Here is a 17,747-nt window from a genome sequence, read left to right as displayed (position 1 = left end):
ATTATCCCTTTTCTGGGGATGATGAGTAGTGTATGTGTAGGCCTGGCTGGAAGTAGGGTGATGGTGGATTTGTTTTACCAGTAGTATCCCACGTACAGCAGGTGGTGGCTGACTGATGTTAATAGAATACAGCATAAGATGGAAGACAGATGTTTATAGCATACAGCATGAGATAGAAGACTGATGTCACTAGCGTACAGCAAGAGATGGAAGACAGATGTTTATAGAGTACAGAACGAGATGGCGGATTGATGTCACTAGCATACAGCATGGGATGGCGTACTGGTAGTGGCAGGAAGGTGGTGGGCTGGCGGCTAACTGATGTCACTATTGTACAGCATGAGATGGCAGACTAATGTCACTAGTGTACAGCATAGTATGGCGGACAGATGTCACTAGCGTACAGCATGAGATGGCTGACTGGTGTCACTAGTGTACAGCATGAGATGGCGTACAGATGTCACTAGCGTACAGCATGAGATGGTGGATAGATGTCACTAGAGCACAGCATGAAATGGTGGACTGATGTCACTAGCGAACAGCAGGAGATGGCGGACTGATGTCCCTAGCATCCAGCAGGGGTGGTGGTAGTACTGGCTAATCCAGTGTTTCCCAACCAGGGTGCCTTCAAGTGTTGCAACAATACAGTGTTCAGTCAGTGTGTTAACTTCAGTATTTCCTATGCCCATGCAATGGTACTTTCTTAGTTTGTTAGGAGATCTACCCTTTTATTGCTCCTATCCACTTATTTGGTTTACATAGGCATAGGGCATCACTTTAACAAATTTGAGAAGAACACTGACTGGGTTTTAAATCAGATGCCTGCTCTGACATTTCGCTAGTAGAAACTAGCTTTCTCAAAGGGACATCAGGCTACAGCAGTGGAGTGGAGTTTTGGTCCTTATATTAGCTGTCAATATCCCATCACTTCCTATGCGCGATCCCTGTCCAATCCAATGATACCACATCATTGGTTGGGTGCATTTAATTCTATGCATATTACGTTGACACTGACGTGTTTCTGGCTTCTGACATTGCCTTCTGCATTACGCATGACATTGAAACCGGTGCATGCGCAGTCATTAAACCCAACATCGAAACCGGCGCATTAATGTATCAAGATACATTTGAGATGATCAAAGCTATTCAAAGTGGTTATATATAGATATAGGGACATTTGCTGGTCACTATATGTTAATCCAAGTCTAAAATTATATTAATATATTACCTATTAACCTTAACGACCACTCAAAACATGACTATGTATAAAAATAAGTATTCTTTATTATGAAATTAATTCAAAAACAAGTTAAAAGCAAAAGGCATGGACATGTAGCAATGATAATGAGTAATGGCCAGCTATAGAGAAGACAGTAGTGGTCCAACACAGGTGTGTTTGCCAAAACTAAGTAAGGATATATATATATATATATATATATATATATATATATATATATATATATATACACATATATATATATATATATATATATATATATATATATATATATATATAATGCAATCATACAAAAAATACAAAAAAGTGCAAAGTGAACAATAAATGCATATAAGTGCAAAGGAATGGTACCCTGGATCAATGAAGAGCAAAAGTGAAAGTGGCTGAACACCAGGAAAAGCAGTCAGAAACCAGACGATAACAAGTATATGGAGAGCCCCCCATTCCCCAGTCATCCACCACACCTCCAAAGCCAGGTGGCTTTGCCCAGGAGTCATGTTGGTGGAAATTTTTTTAACAGCCAAGGAGCCATAATTCTCACTTCTCACTTCTCCCATAGTTGTTATTCTTCCCATGTTGATAACAGGCCTATATATCATATTCCTGTATTCAACATGAACTTTGTTTCCATATTCGTCCTTTTCCACTGTGCATATACATAATCCTTGGATCCATATAGTCCTAATTATGTATTCTTATCCTTCGAGATCTTGTATATAGTATGATAGATGTCCACCATATATCTTCCCAATGTCACACCCTTTGGTAAGTATGACTTTTAGATTGTTTCTTTATAGTCATCCCCTTACATTTAACTATACTAATTATTACTGATACTGATAGGTTTTATCCATAAATATTTTTCTCAAGTAATTACTATTTTAGATGTGCCAGCTTCAATGTGCTGCGTGTATACTCTTTCAAGTGATCTTTTTTACATTCTTTTCTCACTCCAGAAATGCAGAAAATGATAAACCCTCATTTAGTCCAGAGGTTTGTTTACTATTCAGGTGATATATCCATTTTGCTTCTTAGACTTCTATCTATGTTTCCTTTCCGTGGCCCAAGATCATATTTTGCAACACCCCAAAATTTGATTGCATCCAGTTTGTTGTCATGTACTGATCTTATATATCGGGCAATCAGGGTATCTGCTTGTGTGCGGATAGTACTAGTATGTATGCCTACCCATTTTCTTAGCTCCTGGGTAGTCTTTCCCACGTGCATCTTTGGACATGGACATTGAGCCACATAGATCACATTGTGGCTACTGCAATTGATACATTTCCTTAAATCATATGTACATCCATCTATTAGGTCTTCTTTTTTATCATAAATTTGCAAGATATGCAATGTCCACATGGGAAGAAACCCATGATGGGTGTGGTAACCAAGTGTGATGTTCCACCTTCGGCTCTCATTCATGACTATGAACTAGCATATCCCGAAGGCTAGGCCCACGTCTATAGGTTACACTTGGTCTATCAGGTAGTACTTCCACAATGTCTGGGTCCAATTTGCACCTAGCTCTTAAATATTGACCGACAGGGATGCTACGTTTTAAAGCATCAGGTTGCCAACTGCCCCAATGTAAGAGGCTGTTGGATGAGTTAGGCTTACGATATATACGTCTGTCAGAATTTTGTTCATGCTGTCTATATATATCGTAAGATCCAAAAAAGTGATCTTCTTGCCACCTTCTTCCGCAGTAAATTTCATTCATATATGATTTGTGTTAAGACACTGAACAAAATCCGAAAATAATTCCCTATCACCGTCCCAAAAAATCTAAATATCATCTATGTATCTCCCCCAATCTAAAGTGTGCTCAGTGTACTGGTAATTCTTCACAAAAAACAATAGTGTGTCCCCACCACCCTAAAAAAAGATTAGCAAAAGTTGGTGCACAAGTCATGCCCATGGCAGTGCCTCTTATCTGTCTATAGAAAGCACCGACGTAGAGTAAAAAAATTGTGAATCAAAATAAATTCTAAAAGTGATATAACAAACTGATTATGTTTGATACTGCATAGAAAGACAAGTTCTCACTGCAGTGATACCTTTATCATGGGCAATATTGCTATTTAAACTTTCCACTTCCAAACTCATAAGTACAATGTAGTCATTCACCTCTAAGTCATTGATTTTAAGGACTGTGACCTTTGTGTCTTTTAAATGTGAAGGTAGGGAAGATACAAATGGGGCTAGGATTTTATCCACATAATTGCTTATGCTCTCTGTTAGATTATTATTTCCTAAAATGATTGGGCGACCTTTGATGGGGTTCATTGGTTTATGGTTTTTCGGAAGTGCGTAGAAGGTGGCAACCATAGAGTGTGCATTAAATAAAAGTTTAGTATCTTTCCTACCATCACATTTAAAAGACACAAAGGACACAGTCTTTAAAATCAATGACTTAGAGGTGAATGACAACATGTTACTTATGAGTTTGGATGTGGAAAGTTTATATGTCAATATTGCACATAACCTAGGTATCACTGTGGTGAGCACTTTTTTTTCTACATGGAGTAGGCATTTATCACACATAATCAGTTTGTCATATTACTTTTACAATTTATTTTGACACACATTTTTTTTCTCTATGGCGGTGCTTTCTAGGGAGATAAGAGACACCGCCATGAAGACAGCTTGTGCACCCACTTTTGCTAATCTTTTTTGGGGTGGTGGGAACTCACTATTGTTTTTGGTGAAGAGCTAACACAGTACACTGAACACATTTTATATTGGGGAAGATATATGGATGCTATGTTGATTTTTTGGGACAGTGATGGGGAATTATTTAACACAAATCATATAGGAATGAAGTTGACTGCGAAAGAAGGTGACTAGAAAATGGGCATTTAACCGTGCAAGACAGTGACAGACAGATGCTATTAGGTTCGAAAGAAGGCAAACAATCACAAAACATTATTAGGTGCATAGGGACCTATGACGCCTATATCTCTCAGATCACAGGCATACTGAGAAAATACTGGAGGATACTAAAATTGGTTCCACACATGTGGAAGTACTACCCGATAGACCAAGTGTAACCTATAGACTTGGGCCAAGCCTTCGGGATACACTAGTTCATAGCCATGAAAGAGAGCCAAAGGTAGGTTTCTTCCCATGTGGACATTGTGCATCTTGCAAATTTATAATAAAAAATGAAGAATTTTACTAACCCAACAGATGGATGTACATATGATATAAGGAAATGTATCAATTGCAGCAGCCACAATGTGATCTATGTGGCTCAAGGTCCATGTCCAAAGATGTACCTGGGAAAGACTACCCAGGAGCTAAGAAAACTGGTAGGCAAATACATTAGTACTATCCCCCGATACCCTGATTGCCCGACATATAAGATAAGTACATGACAACAAACTGGATGTAATAAAATTTTAAGTTGTTTCAAAATATGATCTAGGGCCACGGAAAGGAAACATAGATAGAATTCTTCTTTAAGAAGAAGCTAAATGGATATATGGCCTGAATAATAAACAACCATCTGGACTAAATGAGGGTTTATCATTTTCTGCATTTCTGGAGTGAAAAAAGAATGTAAAAAAAGATCATGTAAGAGTATACACATAGCACATTGAAGCTGGCACATCTAAAATAGTAATAATCCAGAGAAAAATAATTATAGATATGAACTGATATATTCCATCATTAAAACCTAGTAAATAGAGATAAGATGAGCTCAAACATAATATCAGTAATAATTAGTATAGTTAAGATGTAAAGGGATGAATATAAAGAAACAATTTAAAAGTCATACTTACCAAAGGGTGTGACGGTGAGAAGATGTTTGGTGGACATCAATACTATATACAAGATCTAGGATGAGAATACATAATTAGGACTATATGGATCAAAGTATTATGTACTGTGGGGCAAAAAAGTAATTAGTCAGCCACCAATTGTGCAAGTTCTCCCACTTAAAAAGATGAGAGAGACCTGTAATTTTCATCATAAATATACCTTAACTATGAAAACAAGCAAGATTTCTGGCTCTCACAGACCTGTAACTTCTTCTTTAAGAGTCTACTCCTTACCTGTATTAATGGCACCTATTTGAACTTGTTATCAGTATAAAAGACAACTGTCCACAACCTCAAACAGTCACACTCCAAACTCCACAATGGCCAAGACCAAAGAGCTGTTGAAGGACACCAGAAACAAAATTGTAGCCCTGTACCAGGCTGGGAAGACTGAATCTGCAATAGGCAAGCAGCTTGGTGTGAGGAAATCAACTGTGGGAGAAATTAGAAAATGGAAGACATACAAGATTACTGATATACTCACACGATTTGGGGATTCACTCAAGATCTCACCCCGTGGTGTCAAAATGATCACAAGAATGGAGAGAATGGAGAGAAAAATTACCTAGAGAGCTGAGACCAAAGTAACAAAGGCTACCATCAGTAACACACTACGCCGCCAGGGACTCAAATCATGCAGTGCTAGACGTGTCCTCCTGCTTAAGCCAGTACATGTCCGGCCCAGAGTTTTCTAGAGAGCATTTGGATGATCGAGAAGAGGATTGGGAGAATGTCATATGGTCAGATGAAACCAAAGTATAACTTTTTGGTAAAAACGCAACTTGTTCTGTTTGGAGGAGAAAGAATGCTGAGTTGCATCCAAAGAACACCATACCTACTGTAAAGCATGGGAGTGGAAACATCATGCTTTGGGGCTGTTTTTCTGCAAAGGGACCAGGACGACTGATCTGTGTAAAGGAAAGAATGAATGGGGCCATGTATAGTGAGATTTTGAGTGAAAACCGTCTTCCATCACCAAGGGAGGGCATACAAATCACGGCACTGGCTACGGTGGCTGGTTGAGGAACACTATTCAATTCAAGTATTTGCAGGTATGAGCCTTGAAAACTGTTTTGGATTTATGGTAGCATAAGATGAGTCCTTTGGAGGCCGTGAGAAAAATGTCCCCTTATCTGCTGTAGGTTTCTTGTATGTGGATTGACTCCTGTTCTCTCTAATCTGTGTCTGTCTATCTAACTATCTATCTTTCTCTCTTTCTAATCAGTATCTCAGTCTCTATATTTTTAATCACTAACTGTCCCTATGTCTGGCTTTCTCCCTCTCTCTGTCTCCTCTCTGCAGAAGTTCCTGAGCGCTCTGAATGCTGTGGGTGGCATCAGTGCCTTTTTATCTGTGTCTCTGGCAGTGTTTTATTGGCCTTTCTGCTTGACACAGTAAGCAGCAAATCACATGATAGACCTGTGTTATCATGTGATCTCCTGCTTTCTCTATGTCATCTCACTGCCCCCGGCCTGCCCTGCTTCTTCCGCCGACAAAAAGCCATGCTTTCTGTTTAGTTTTTTTGTGTGCTATTTACCGGCTCACGTGAACCAAATCATTAAAAAAAAATTATGTATCAACTGGCTCCAGAAAGTTAAACAGATTTGTAAATTACTTCTATTAAAAAATCTTAATCCTTCCAATAATTATCAGCTGCTGATATTGAGCTGTTCTTTTCTGTCTGGTAACAGTGCTTTCTGCTGACATCTCTGCTTTTCTTGGGAACTGCACAGAGTAGAAGAGGTTTGCTATGGGGATTTGCTTCTACTCTGGACAGTTCCCAATTAAGGTGTCATCAGAAAGCACTTGGACAGAAAAGAACAACTCAACTACAGCAGCTCATAAGTACTGAAAGGATTAAGATTTTTTTATATTTTTTAAATACATTTTTAAGTAATTTACAAATCTGTTTAACTTTCTGGAGCAAGTTGATATATATATATATATATATATATATATATATATATAAAAAAAAGTTTTTTCCTGGATAACCCCTTAAACGCACCAGGATGTACATTTACATCCTGTACAAGAAGCGAGCACCAGATCATGCATGCTCGCTATATGCATGGTGGGTCGCAGCTGGTATCAGCAGCCAGGGACTCGTCGGTAATGGGGGACATCAGTGATCGTGCTGATGCCCGCCATTAACCCCTCAGATGTCGTGATCAATACAGATCATGGCATCTGCCGCAGTGCGGCACTTTGAAGAGCTGATTGGATCGCCCACAGCGCTGCTGCGGGAATCCTATCAGCTAAGATGGCGGCTGGAGGTCCCCTCACCTGCCTCCGCTGCCTTCCCGGGGTTTTCTGCTCTGGTCTGCAATCAAGGCGATTGCACTAATCAGTGTTATGCCTATGCATAGCACTGATCTGTATTAGCAATCAAGTTATTGGACTATATATAAGTGTAAAGAAATATATAAATATATAAAGTTTAAAGGGGACTATAAATAAGTGTAAAGAAAGTTTAAAAAATGTAATGAGCCCCTTCTCCCCCCCCCCTTTTTTTAACAAAAAAAGGTTTAAATTAAATAAACATATGTGGTATCGCTGCGTGCGTTAATGTCCTAACTTTTAAAATATAATGTTAAAGATCCCTTATGGTGAATGGCGAAAATGTAAAAATAAAATATATATAGCCAAGATTGCTGCTTTTTGTCACATCACATCAAAATTTATTAAAAAGTGATCAAAAAGTTGCATATACGCATAAGTGGAACAACAAAAAAATTACAGATCATGGCGCAAAAAATTACCCTCATACAGCCTATTCTGACCAAGTTATAGGGGTCAGAATAAGGCGATTTGAAACATACTATTTTTGTTGAAAAAGTTTGATTTTTTTTTAAGTGGTAAAACATGTAAACATGGGTAACATTTTAATCATATTGAACCACAGAATAAAGAGAACATGTAAAGTGTAAGTATAAAGTGTACTGCATCAAAACGAAATCCTCAAAAACTTGCAAAATTTAGTTTTTTTCTTTTCAATTTCCCCACAAAATTATATTTTTTTGGGTTGCGCCGTACATTTATGGTAAAATAAAAGGTGTCATCACAAAGTACAATTGGTCACGCAAAAAACAAGCCCTCATATGGGTCTGTAGATGGAAAAATTGAAAAAAAAAAAGTTAAAAAAAACTGAAATGAAACTGGGTGCGTTCTTAAAGGTCAAAATGGGCTTAGTCCTTAAGGGGTTAAATGTAAAATAAAACAAAACCTATATAAATCGGGTATCGTTGTAATCGTATGGGCCACATTTTTTATTGGTCAAATATTAATATTTGGGGCCCCATTTTTAGGTTTGCCTAGGGCCACACTTTGTCTAAATCTGGCCCTGCTGCTAACGGTTACCTGTACGTGGCTATGAAAATAACATAAAAACCTGTAGTTGCTATTACATTCTCATCTCAATTTAATGCCATAAAAGAAATTATTCACAGACACCTTCACTATCTACGACAAGATGAGACTATGGCCAACATTCTTTCCAAGAGCTGCCATGTGGTGCCAAAGAGGGCCAATACACTGGGGGACTTATTGTCCCCCAGTTTGGTACTCTCCGACACAAAAACAGAAAGTGGCTGGCTTAGTCACAAGGGCTTTTTTAAATGTGGCAGTAGGATATGCAGAACTTGCAATCGTGCAAAAGTATGTACACAATTTTCAAATGCGATAGAGAACCAGAATCATGCCATTAAGCATTACATTAACTGCAACCATTGCAATGTGGTATATGTCATAGAATGCTCAGAGTGCCACCTCAAATATGTGGGATGTACCACTAAAAAATTGAAGGTGAGGGCGCTTGAGCATTTAAATGACAGTGCCAGTAATACCATACGTAATCGGTCAGCAGCATCTATGCACTTTAAAAATATACATGGAGGTAATGTTAAGCACTTTTGTATTTATGCTATTGAGCGTGTCACTTTGGGACCGAGAGGAGGTTGCATGCGGAGGAAACTATTAGAAAGAGAAGCATTTTTTTTTTCACGTTGGGAACTAGTTCCCCGTATGAACCTCAATGAACTGCTGTTTCACTATTAACCCCGCATAGCTACCTCACGCTGAGTAAAACTACAAGTTTGTAGCAATCATGTATATTTAACATGCTAATTTTCATCTATGTATTTTTTAGCCATGTGTTGCAATTTTCGCTTTTGTTTCATTATTTTAGCTTTCACTTTTACTTACAATGTGTATGGTATTAGTTGCTTCTCCTCTCCCCAGAAGTCTGGTTACTTTGATACTCTCCAAAACACTAGGAAGGGGTTAATTTCCTCTTCATTGGGAGTACTATTTAACGGACACCTGTGAGAGGGGATGACATCACTGACGAAGGATGCACATGCGCCTGAAACGCGTCTGATATGCCTGGGTTGTTGTACCGGTTTTACTCGTGCCTTGAATAAAATTGGATATATTTACTTCGCATGTATCATCTCTTCTTTCTTCCACTGTCAATTGCATACATTAAAAAAATGCAGGATAACAGGTTGAACTAGATATTTGAACATATTAACAAAAATATGTTTTTCTATTTGCCTATGCTTTACTAGGATGATGTTTTTAAAAGTCTGGTGTAGCCAAGTGAGGGTGGTAGCAAAATGTAACAAGAGTGAACAAAAGAGAATATATTTCTCCTAATCGGTATACAAGTCAAGATAAAAACATTAAATGGGCACTGTCAGGATCAAAAACTTTTCATATGTTGTACATCTTGGCAAAACATTCATCTTTCTAATATGCTTCATGAAAACATGTCTTTATAGAAATCATGGCCAATAAAAAGACCCCTAGGGGTCCCTAAACTATCCAGAACATAGTCCTGTCTGGCCTGAGCATTATCTTTGCCCCAGCTGAAGCACAGGCTGGGACAAAGTCTAGGAAGTAAGGGTGGCACTACCACTCCTCTGTGCTCTCTCCTGTCCTGTCTATCAGGCTCCTGTCTTAAAAACAGACAGAAGGGGATTACAGAGCGGTCTGTAGTGACTGGAGACCCAACACAGCAGACTCAGGGAGAAGTTGAATGCATGGTGAATGAGGACGGGCTCAGTGCTTGCCTCGGACATGTCCCTTTCTGAGTAGTGGATGTCAGAAAGAGTGAGCAGCAGAACAGAGAGATTTGTGAGCCAAATATAGAAGCTAGATAGGGGATACATTTCATTCGACAGGTCACTCCTTTAACTATATATGAGGTGTTTGTATACAGGATTTAAAGGGGCACTCCTGTGGAAAACCTTTTTTTTTTTAAGATCAACTGGTGCCAGAAAGTTAAACAGATTTGTAAATTGCTTCTACTAAAAAAATCTTAATCCTTTCAGTACTTTTTAGGGGCTGTATACTACAGAGGGAATGTTTTTTCTTTTTGGATTTCTCTTATGTCATGACCACAGTGCTCTCTGCTGACCTCTGCTGTCCATTTTAAAAACTGTCTAAAGTAGGAGAAAATCCCCATAGCAAACATATTCTGCTCTGGACAGTTCTTAAAATGGACAGCAGAGGTCAGCAGAGAGCACTGTGGTTGTGACATAAGAGAAATCCAAAAATTCAAAAAGAAAAACATTTCCTCTGTAGTATACAGCCCCTAAAAAGTACTGGAAGGATTACAATTTTTTACAATAATTTACAATAATTTACAAATCTGTTTAACTTACTGGCACCAGTTGATAAAAAAAAAAAAAAAAAGTTTTCCACGGGAGAGGGAAACAATTTTAGGAACTCAGGATTTATCTTTGCATCTTTTAGGAATTACCATTTATCAGTCAGTAAATGACAAGGCCCAAGTGGTGAGCAACATACTGTATATACATTTTAAATTCAAAATAATATATCTTATCTATCTTTTATTAATAATTTGTTTAGAATCTAAAAAGCATTTTGAGGTAAGCAATGTAAAATTGTATAATTGAGATGTACCATTGTTTTCGGTGGCTCAGTGGTTAGTACTGTTGCATTGTAGAGCTGAAGTCCTGGGTTCGAATGCCACCAAGGTTTCCTTCCACACTCCAAAGCATACAGGTGCTATATAAATAAAATTATTATGATTTCTAGATTGTTGGCGATATATTGTTTATATTATATAAAACTAAAGCTACAAGAATTTACAGTGGTAAACTGATTGGGTTTGAGACCAAAAGTCTACCCAATTAAGGTATATAATTACCATAATTTTTTTTTATGAGTCATGTAGAGTAATATTAACATGCATTGTTAATATTTTATAATCTCTTCAGTCCTATGTAATAAAAAGCAAAGTGTTGCCAGACACCTAAGTAATGTACGTTATGATCTTCTGGGACTTTTAAGTATCCAAGCTTACATTCAGTTCAGAACATATCCAGTAACATTAACACAATTGCATTATCATTAGTAGGAAAAGAACTGTTGTACATCAATTTAAAGAGCTTGACTCCTTAAATTTTTTATAACATCTTAAATGATAGATGCCTCAGTCTTAAAGGGGTATTCTGATTTTAGAAAATTGTATTTAAACAAGACTATCAACCCAAGATATATAACTTACTAATATAGTAATATCACAAATTGTACTGTCTTTAGTATACATTTGCAAGAAGAACAATACTAAGGCCCCCCAAACAAATGGATTTTTGATAGTTTTGCCACTTTTAGGCTGGGTTCACACTACGTTGTCTCCCATACGGGAGCGCATACGACAGGGGGGAGCTGAAACCTCGTTCTCCCGTATGCCTTCGTATGCGCTCCCGTATGTCATTCATTTCAATGAGCCGGCCGGAGTGAAACGTTCGGTCCGGTCGGCTCATTTTTGCGCTGTATGCGCTTTTTCCCCGGACCTAAAACTTTGGTCAACCACGGTTTTAGGACCAGTTGTAAAAGCGCATACGGCGCAAAAATGAGCCGACCGGACCGAACGTTTCACACGGGAGCGCATATGAAGGCATATGGGAGCACGAGGTTTCAGCTCCCCCCCGCTGTATGCGCTCCCGTATGGGAGAAAACGTAGGGTGAACCCAGCCTTAGTCAGTTTTTTTAGACAAACTTTGAGACAGTTTCATAATAGTCCCTTATTGTACCAATTTAAAGCTCTAAAGAAGGTGATGCATAGCACAGGGATACTTGTTTTGGTGTTTTGAAGTCAAATGTTCATTAGACATAATACAGTGAGGCATATTTATAAAACTGTCTAAAACACAAATGGTTGCCCTTTGGCTGCATTGAGCAATAAAGACAGTTTTTCTTTTATATCTTTGAATGTTACCCTGAATGTTCTTGCAATATGATAAGAGTAATAAATGGTGCTAAAACATCGTTTGGTAGGCCCTCTTACTATGGGATCTGATGATCATAAATTGGGCTCACCTTTTTTGAAACTCCTGTGCCAGTGGGACAGTCTAAAGGGTTTCAATAGAATGTTGTATCACAGTTGTGCCCTAGACTCAGATCCTGGTAGCAATTGACCCCAGTTGTGTACATTGCACTTTATGTCATGCATACACTGAGGTCCTACAGAGGGTAATATTGTTCACATGTCTTATACTTGACTGTACAGCTGAGTGATAATTTGGTCATAAATAATCTCCTAGCCAATAATAACAGGGATTGTCCCTAGGCCAACCCTCCTCTTCTGGGGGAAAAGATGTAGACAAAAAACAGTTAGGGAGTTCCTGGCCTTTGCCAGAGCCACATGTGCTTCACTTAGCTAATAGTCTACAATTTAGTTCCTGATAAAGTCCACGCTTTGAGAATACGTCCTACTACATCTCAGCCTTAAGAGGAGAAGTTGTACAAGGTTCTCTTTGTCTTACACTTATCTTTTTGTGGGTCAAATGGTCTGGTCAATACCAGCCTGTACCAAAGATTACCACCAAGGAGTCAGTAAAATAGAGGGCTGCACCTTGCACCACATTAAACTAATCCGTGAAAATCCTTGTTCAGTAGTTTCAGTAATTTAGACTGAGAACCTGGGAACTAGAAAACCCTAACATTTGCTCACATCTGCATTTACATTTCATGTACTCATACTACATAAGCTTACAAGTTGTTTAATGTGATCCTAGTGTCAGAAGTCTCATTCCTGTAATTTGTGTGTAGAAAAAGCTTTAGACAAAAAGGTTTGTGGGTCAAAAAGAACCTCTAGGTTAGTACCACTCTGTCTTATGTCAAAAGCATCAGGGACTATTACAGCTAGCATAACTCTCATCATTGCCCTAGTGACCACTGCACAGCCATTGGTAATAGTCACCAGTTACTAAACATTCTGTGCCAATTTTTGGTGTCATTCCTTAATTATGTATAGTGAAAAAGTATAAACTAAAATTACTCTGTTATGAAAATCCCCTCCTCGGGAGAGCTAGTCCCTACAAAGTCTGATATTATAAGTGCTGATGTAGCACTGGCAGACATTTTAAGGATACTTCTGTACTCGAGAGGGGAATGGTAACAATTCATGCATTTCAAAGAGGAATAATAAAGGAACAAAACAACACTGTCATATTAAGAGAGCAGAAGGTCCACCTAAAAAAAAGTATGTTCTTAATTTTCCATTGCAGTTGTGTCTTTTAGTGCTGGTGTTTACATTGGGCGCATCTATATTTTTCTATGTTGAGAAGGCCAATCTAAAACAAACAAAACAAAAAACCCTATTCTCGAAAATATTCTCTCTAACAGTAACAAGACAATATTACATTTCCCTTATAAAGCACTTGAATTTGCACTCTGAGACCTAAGATAACATTAATGTTCCAAACCATTTGAGAACAGTTAAGAGACTGGCATTAAGAGGATATAAAGATTAGAGTGCACATGGTGGGTAGGGAGGGGCAGGAGACCTTGCCAATCATCAGGACTTTCTAAATAACAGTAAACAGAGAAGACATTTAGTCTCCACTACAACCACTGGAAATCGACATTCAATCTCCGCAACTAACACATTTCAGAGGACAGATATTGGGCACTTGACAATAAGTATCTACTGAAATAACAGAAGAAATGAACTGCATATGGACTTTACACAGTATATGGTTCTTATATCTTTATAAAACCTGCACAGGTACAGTAAATGCATTATTAGACATTATTCATAACCATATATGATATCAACTAAACTATCTAACCTGTCTTTAATATATTACAATGTTTTGAAGCTCAAGAAAATAACCTGACTCTTAAAAGTGCCCACGGAAGACTTATAGCGCACTTAATGAATGGGTACAACAAGGGGGTGAGACCGGTGCAAGACTGGAGAAAGCCAATAAATGTGTATATAGATCTCCAAATTTATGCCATTCTGCTTGTGGTAAGTCTTGTTCTTCATGACCACTCTTGACTGCACTGTGTTTGTTGTCCCTTCTTGTATCCTAGCTTTGGTAGTTTTTGATAATATAGATATCTGTGAAGGATCATTTCTAGGTCCCTCCGTGTATTTATTTTACCAAGCTGCAGCGCTACAATAACATAGAGAAATATATTTCAGATTACAGGAAACCTAATTATCATTCCTCACAGGAGAGAAGCCACAATGGCAAATCATGCAAACCCAACCTAAAGCTTTGAGACTAATTTGTTTTTAATGAAATGTTATGAAACAAATGCAGAAAAATTGAACATGATTATACAAATGCCGGAGCCAAGTATTTGCATATCAAATTGTGCTTTCTTTTTACATTTTTTGATATAAGCACAGAACACAGAGCTTACCAGTATAGGTGTTCAGCAAGGTTTGTTGGATAGATAGATAGTTCTGTTGGATCCAGATTTATTTGGACAGATATTACATTAGAGGCAAAAGTTAACTTATCCCCTATCCACAGGGTCCTGTCCGGTGATTGCAGGGGGTCACAGCGGTCAGACCCCCCCCCCCCCCCAATCGGCTACTTATCTCCTGTCCTGTGGATAGGGATAAGCTGATTTTTCATGAAGTTCTCCTTTAACTGAGCCATTTAATTTTATGTGCCATTTAATATCTTGTAATACTTTCACTTATCCAAGTGATTCTGAGACTGTATTTTTTTTATGACAATAGCATTTTTCCAAATCTGACATTTTAGACTTTGAAGTAAGATAGTCAAAGGATAGGGGATAAGATGTCTAGGGGTGGAGTACCCCACTAAGGGACCCATTCATTTCAGAAATAGATCTGAGTGGCCCAGGTGCAAGAAACACCCTTTTATGACCCCCTTTGAAAAAATCACAACAGGATTTAGAAACTGTGTTAACTATTTAGATTGTTAGCAGCATGTAAGGCAAAGTGGAGATGAAATTAAAAATTGTCTTGGTTTTTGCAGAACATGCTGTTTTTGGTACTATTATGGGGTACATATAATAGTACTTTTTCATTTTTAATGGAGTTTACTAAGCAGGGTAAATAACATTATAGTTGTTACAAATATGACAATGCCTATTAAATATGTGTTTGTTTTTTATTTTGTGTAATAAAATAGGGCTTTTTTTTTACACTTAATTAGTTTTTACAAAAACTTTTTCTTTGTCCCCTTTGGGGACTGTCCAATTACTACTGCTGAATTCTATACCTCTCAGTGTTACTGACAACATTTAAGACCCAGCCTGTGGCTGGGCCTCACAGGCTTCTGTTGCTGGCAAACTTGGAGGTCATAATTTGGTCTCTGGTTGCTTTTGCACCCCTTGGAACCTCACAGTTATAATGTGGAGTTGTCAAGGGGTGACAGGGCAAGCCCTTCCCCCCCTGTCAGGCTTATAGATGCAGCATTCAGCATTGACTGTTGCATCTATAGAGTTAAACTGCAAAGACTGGCATGATCTTCGGTCTTTGCAGTTGTGGAAGCTCAGCTGTATTTGACAGCCGTCTTCTGCTGCTGAGCATGTGCACTCTGCTCCTGAGTGCATTGGATTGCCATGACATGAATGAACGTCATGTCATGTGAACGTATCAGTTGCCTTGACAGACATTTATCATCATGTGGTGGGAATTCTAAAGTTTTCAAACCTTTTTATTTTTTTATTGTTTTTTTTACACTTTCTTGGAAAACCCTGCTTGGGCAAAATACAAATGTGGTAATTTGATGCTCCTAAGAAAAAAAAGGGACATGGCCCCCACCTATCATGTATCAATTTTGTCACTGCAAGCTCTGCGCCCCTTGTAGATACTCTCCTGCAAGACCCCCCATTTGAAGCAAGTTGCACTTTGTGTTTGAATTTTTAGCAGTTCTGACTAAATACATAATTGAATAGTATTTTAAATTCTTTTTTTTTGTTTTTGTCATTCTACCTTTCATCAGGATGAGAAACAGCAATCATTTACTACTTACATCTGGTATGAGCAGGTAAAAAAAAATGAACTGATTTTATATTGTCTGTCACCATGAAAATGCTGCCCAATCTACCTGCATTTTGTTATAGAGTAAGAGGAGCAGAGGAGATTAATATGCAGGGTTGTAAAAAAAAGATTCATTATAACTAAATTATAATTATATATTTTATTACTTGAAATCTTTGCTATATAAGGGCTTAGGAGTCCAATGGGCAGTCTCCTTCAGTGATTCCAAAGAAACAAGAAAATCCCTCTGTAAGTGCTACTTCTCCAAAACGGAATCACACATAGAGATGAAATTTAGTAAAGTTGATCTTTATTCACCAATTACGCATTTTGGGTATACACCCTTCTTCAGATTGGCAATCTGAAGAAAGGTGTATACCCGAAATGTGTCATTGGTGAATAAAGTTCAACTTTACTAAATTTCATCTCTAAGTGTGATTCCCTTTTGGAGGAGTAGCACCTACAGAGGAATTTTCTTGTTTCTTTGCTGCCATACCTATAAATATAGCCGCTCAACTCGACTCATTAAGCCCTTCCGGGACCAAAGTATTAAACATAAAAATCAAATTAGATTCCCTGTTGATGAGGGATTGAAATCTATTATTGACATCTAGAGGTATAGTTTTAATCATTGCTAACCGCAATACAATAATGTCTCCCCCATGCTTCAAACAGACATGGTGAAAGATGTTGTGCTTTATAAAGGAATACAGTATATTGGAATGGTGTTTATTCCTCCTCTGATGGACAGTCTGAATAGTCCGTCAAAATATATACTGAATTCCACACACACAAGTGAGCAAATAGACTGCATACCTGGAGGCACATGTAAAAGACGCTCTAATACTGAAAATCTGACCTGTCTAGTTAGAATGTAATACCCGATCTTCCACCGGCAAAATCCATCCACAACACGGGCAGCGGCTGGAGCCGCATAGACAGGAGCCCATCTGACAATCACCTGACCACATCATATGAAAGGAGTCATGAGATACAGCAGTACCCTGGTTTTGTAAGTGACTATTCTTTAATTCAGTCCGTAGTTTACTTGGAACTAATAGAGCTTTCAAATTCTTTGCCCAATGAAATGTTAAACCCGGTTTTGAAGGAATCTGTTTTTTCAAAAGGGGATCCAATTTTAATATTGCCCAATGTCTATTTAAAATCTGTTGGATTTTATTACTATTACAATTAGTAATAAAATTATATAGATTTTTTTCTTATTAGGAGTCATATTCTCATTCTTTTTATAGGATTTCACTAATTCACATTGCTTCAAAGGAAGAGTTTTTTTTATGCATTTTTTAAAATTTGTTTAGAGTATCCTTTCTCTAAAAAGCACTTTTGTAGTATTCTAGATTGACAGGTAAAATCTCTATCTCTATCTCTCAGGTAAAATTTT

At 37.9% G+C, this 17,747-nt stretch overlaps 1 protein-coding gene across 1 annotated transcript in view; it reads left to right on the top strand.

Moving 5' to 3' along the window:
- Nucleotides 1-4,454: 4,454 nt before the first annotated feature.
- The window catches only part of LOC130293220 (5-hydroxytryptamine receptor 3A-like), a 47,504-nt gene continuing 34,211 nt past the window's right edge, over nucleotides 4,455-17,747 (top strand). Inside the window, exons 1-3 of the mRNA XM_056541723.1 lie at nucleotides 4,455-4,551; nucleotides 14,196-14,347; nucleotides 16,308-16,352. Of these exons, the coding sequence (XP_056397698.1) occupies nucleotides 4,455-4,551; nucleotides 14,196-14,347; nucleotides 16,308-16,352 (294 nt within the window). The remainder of the gene's footprint in view (nucleotides 4,552-14,195; nucleotides 14,348-16,307; nucleotides 16,353-17,747) is intronic.

Source organism: Hyla sarda, chromosome 10, assembly GCF_029499605.1.
Source record: "Hyla sarda isolate aHylSar1 chromosome 10, aHylSar1.hap1, whole genome shotgun sequence".
Lineage (NCBI taxonomy): Eukaryota > Metazoa > Chordata > Amphibia > Anura > Hylidae > Hyla > Hyla sarda.
This window is presented reverse-complemented; position numbering and strand designations above follow the sequence as displayed.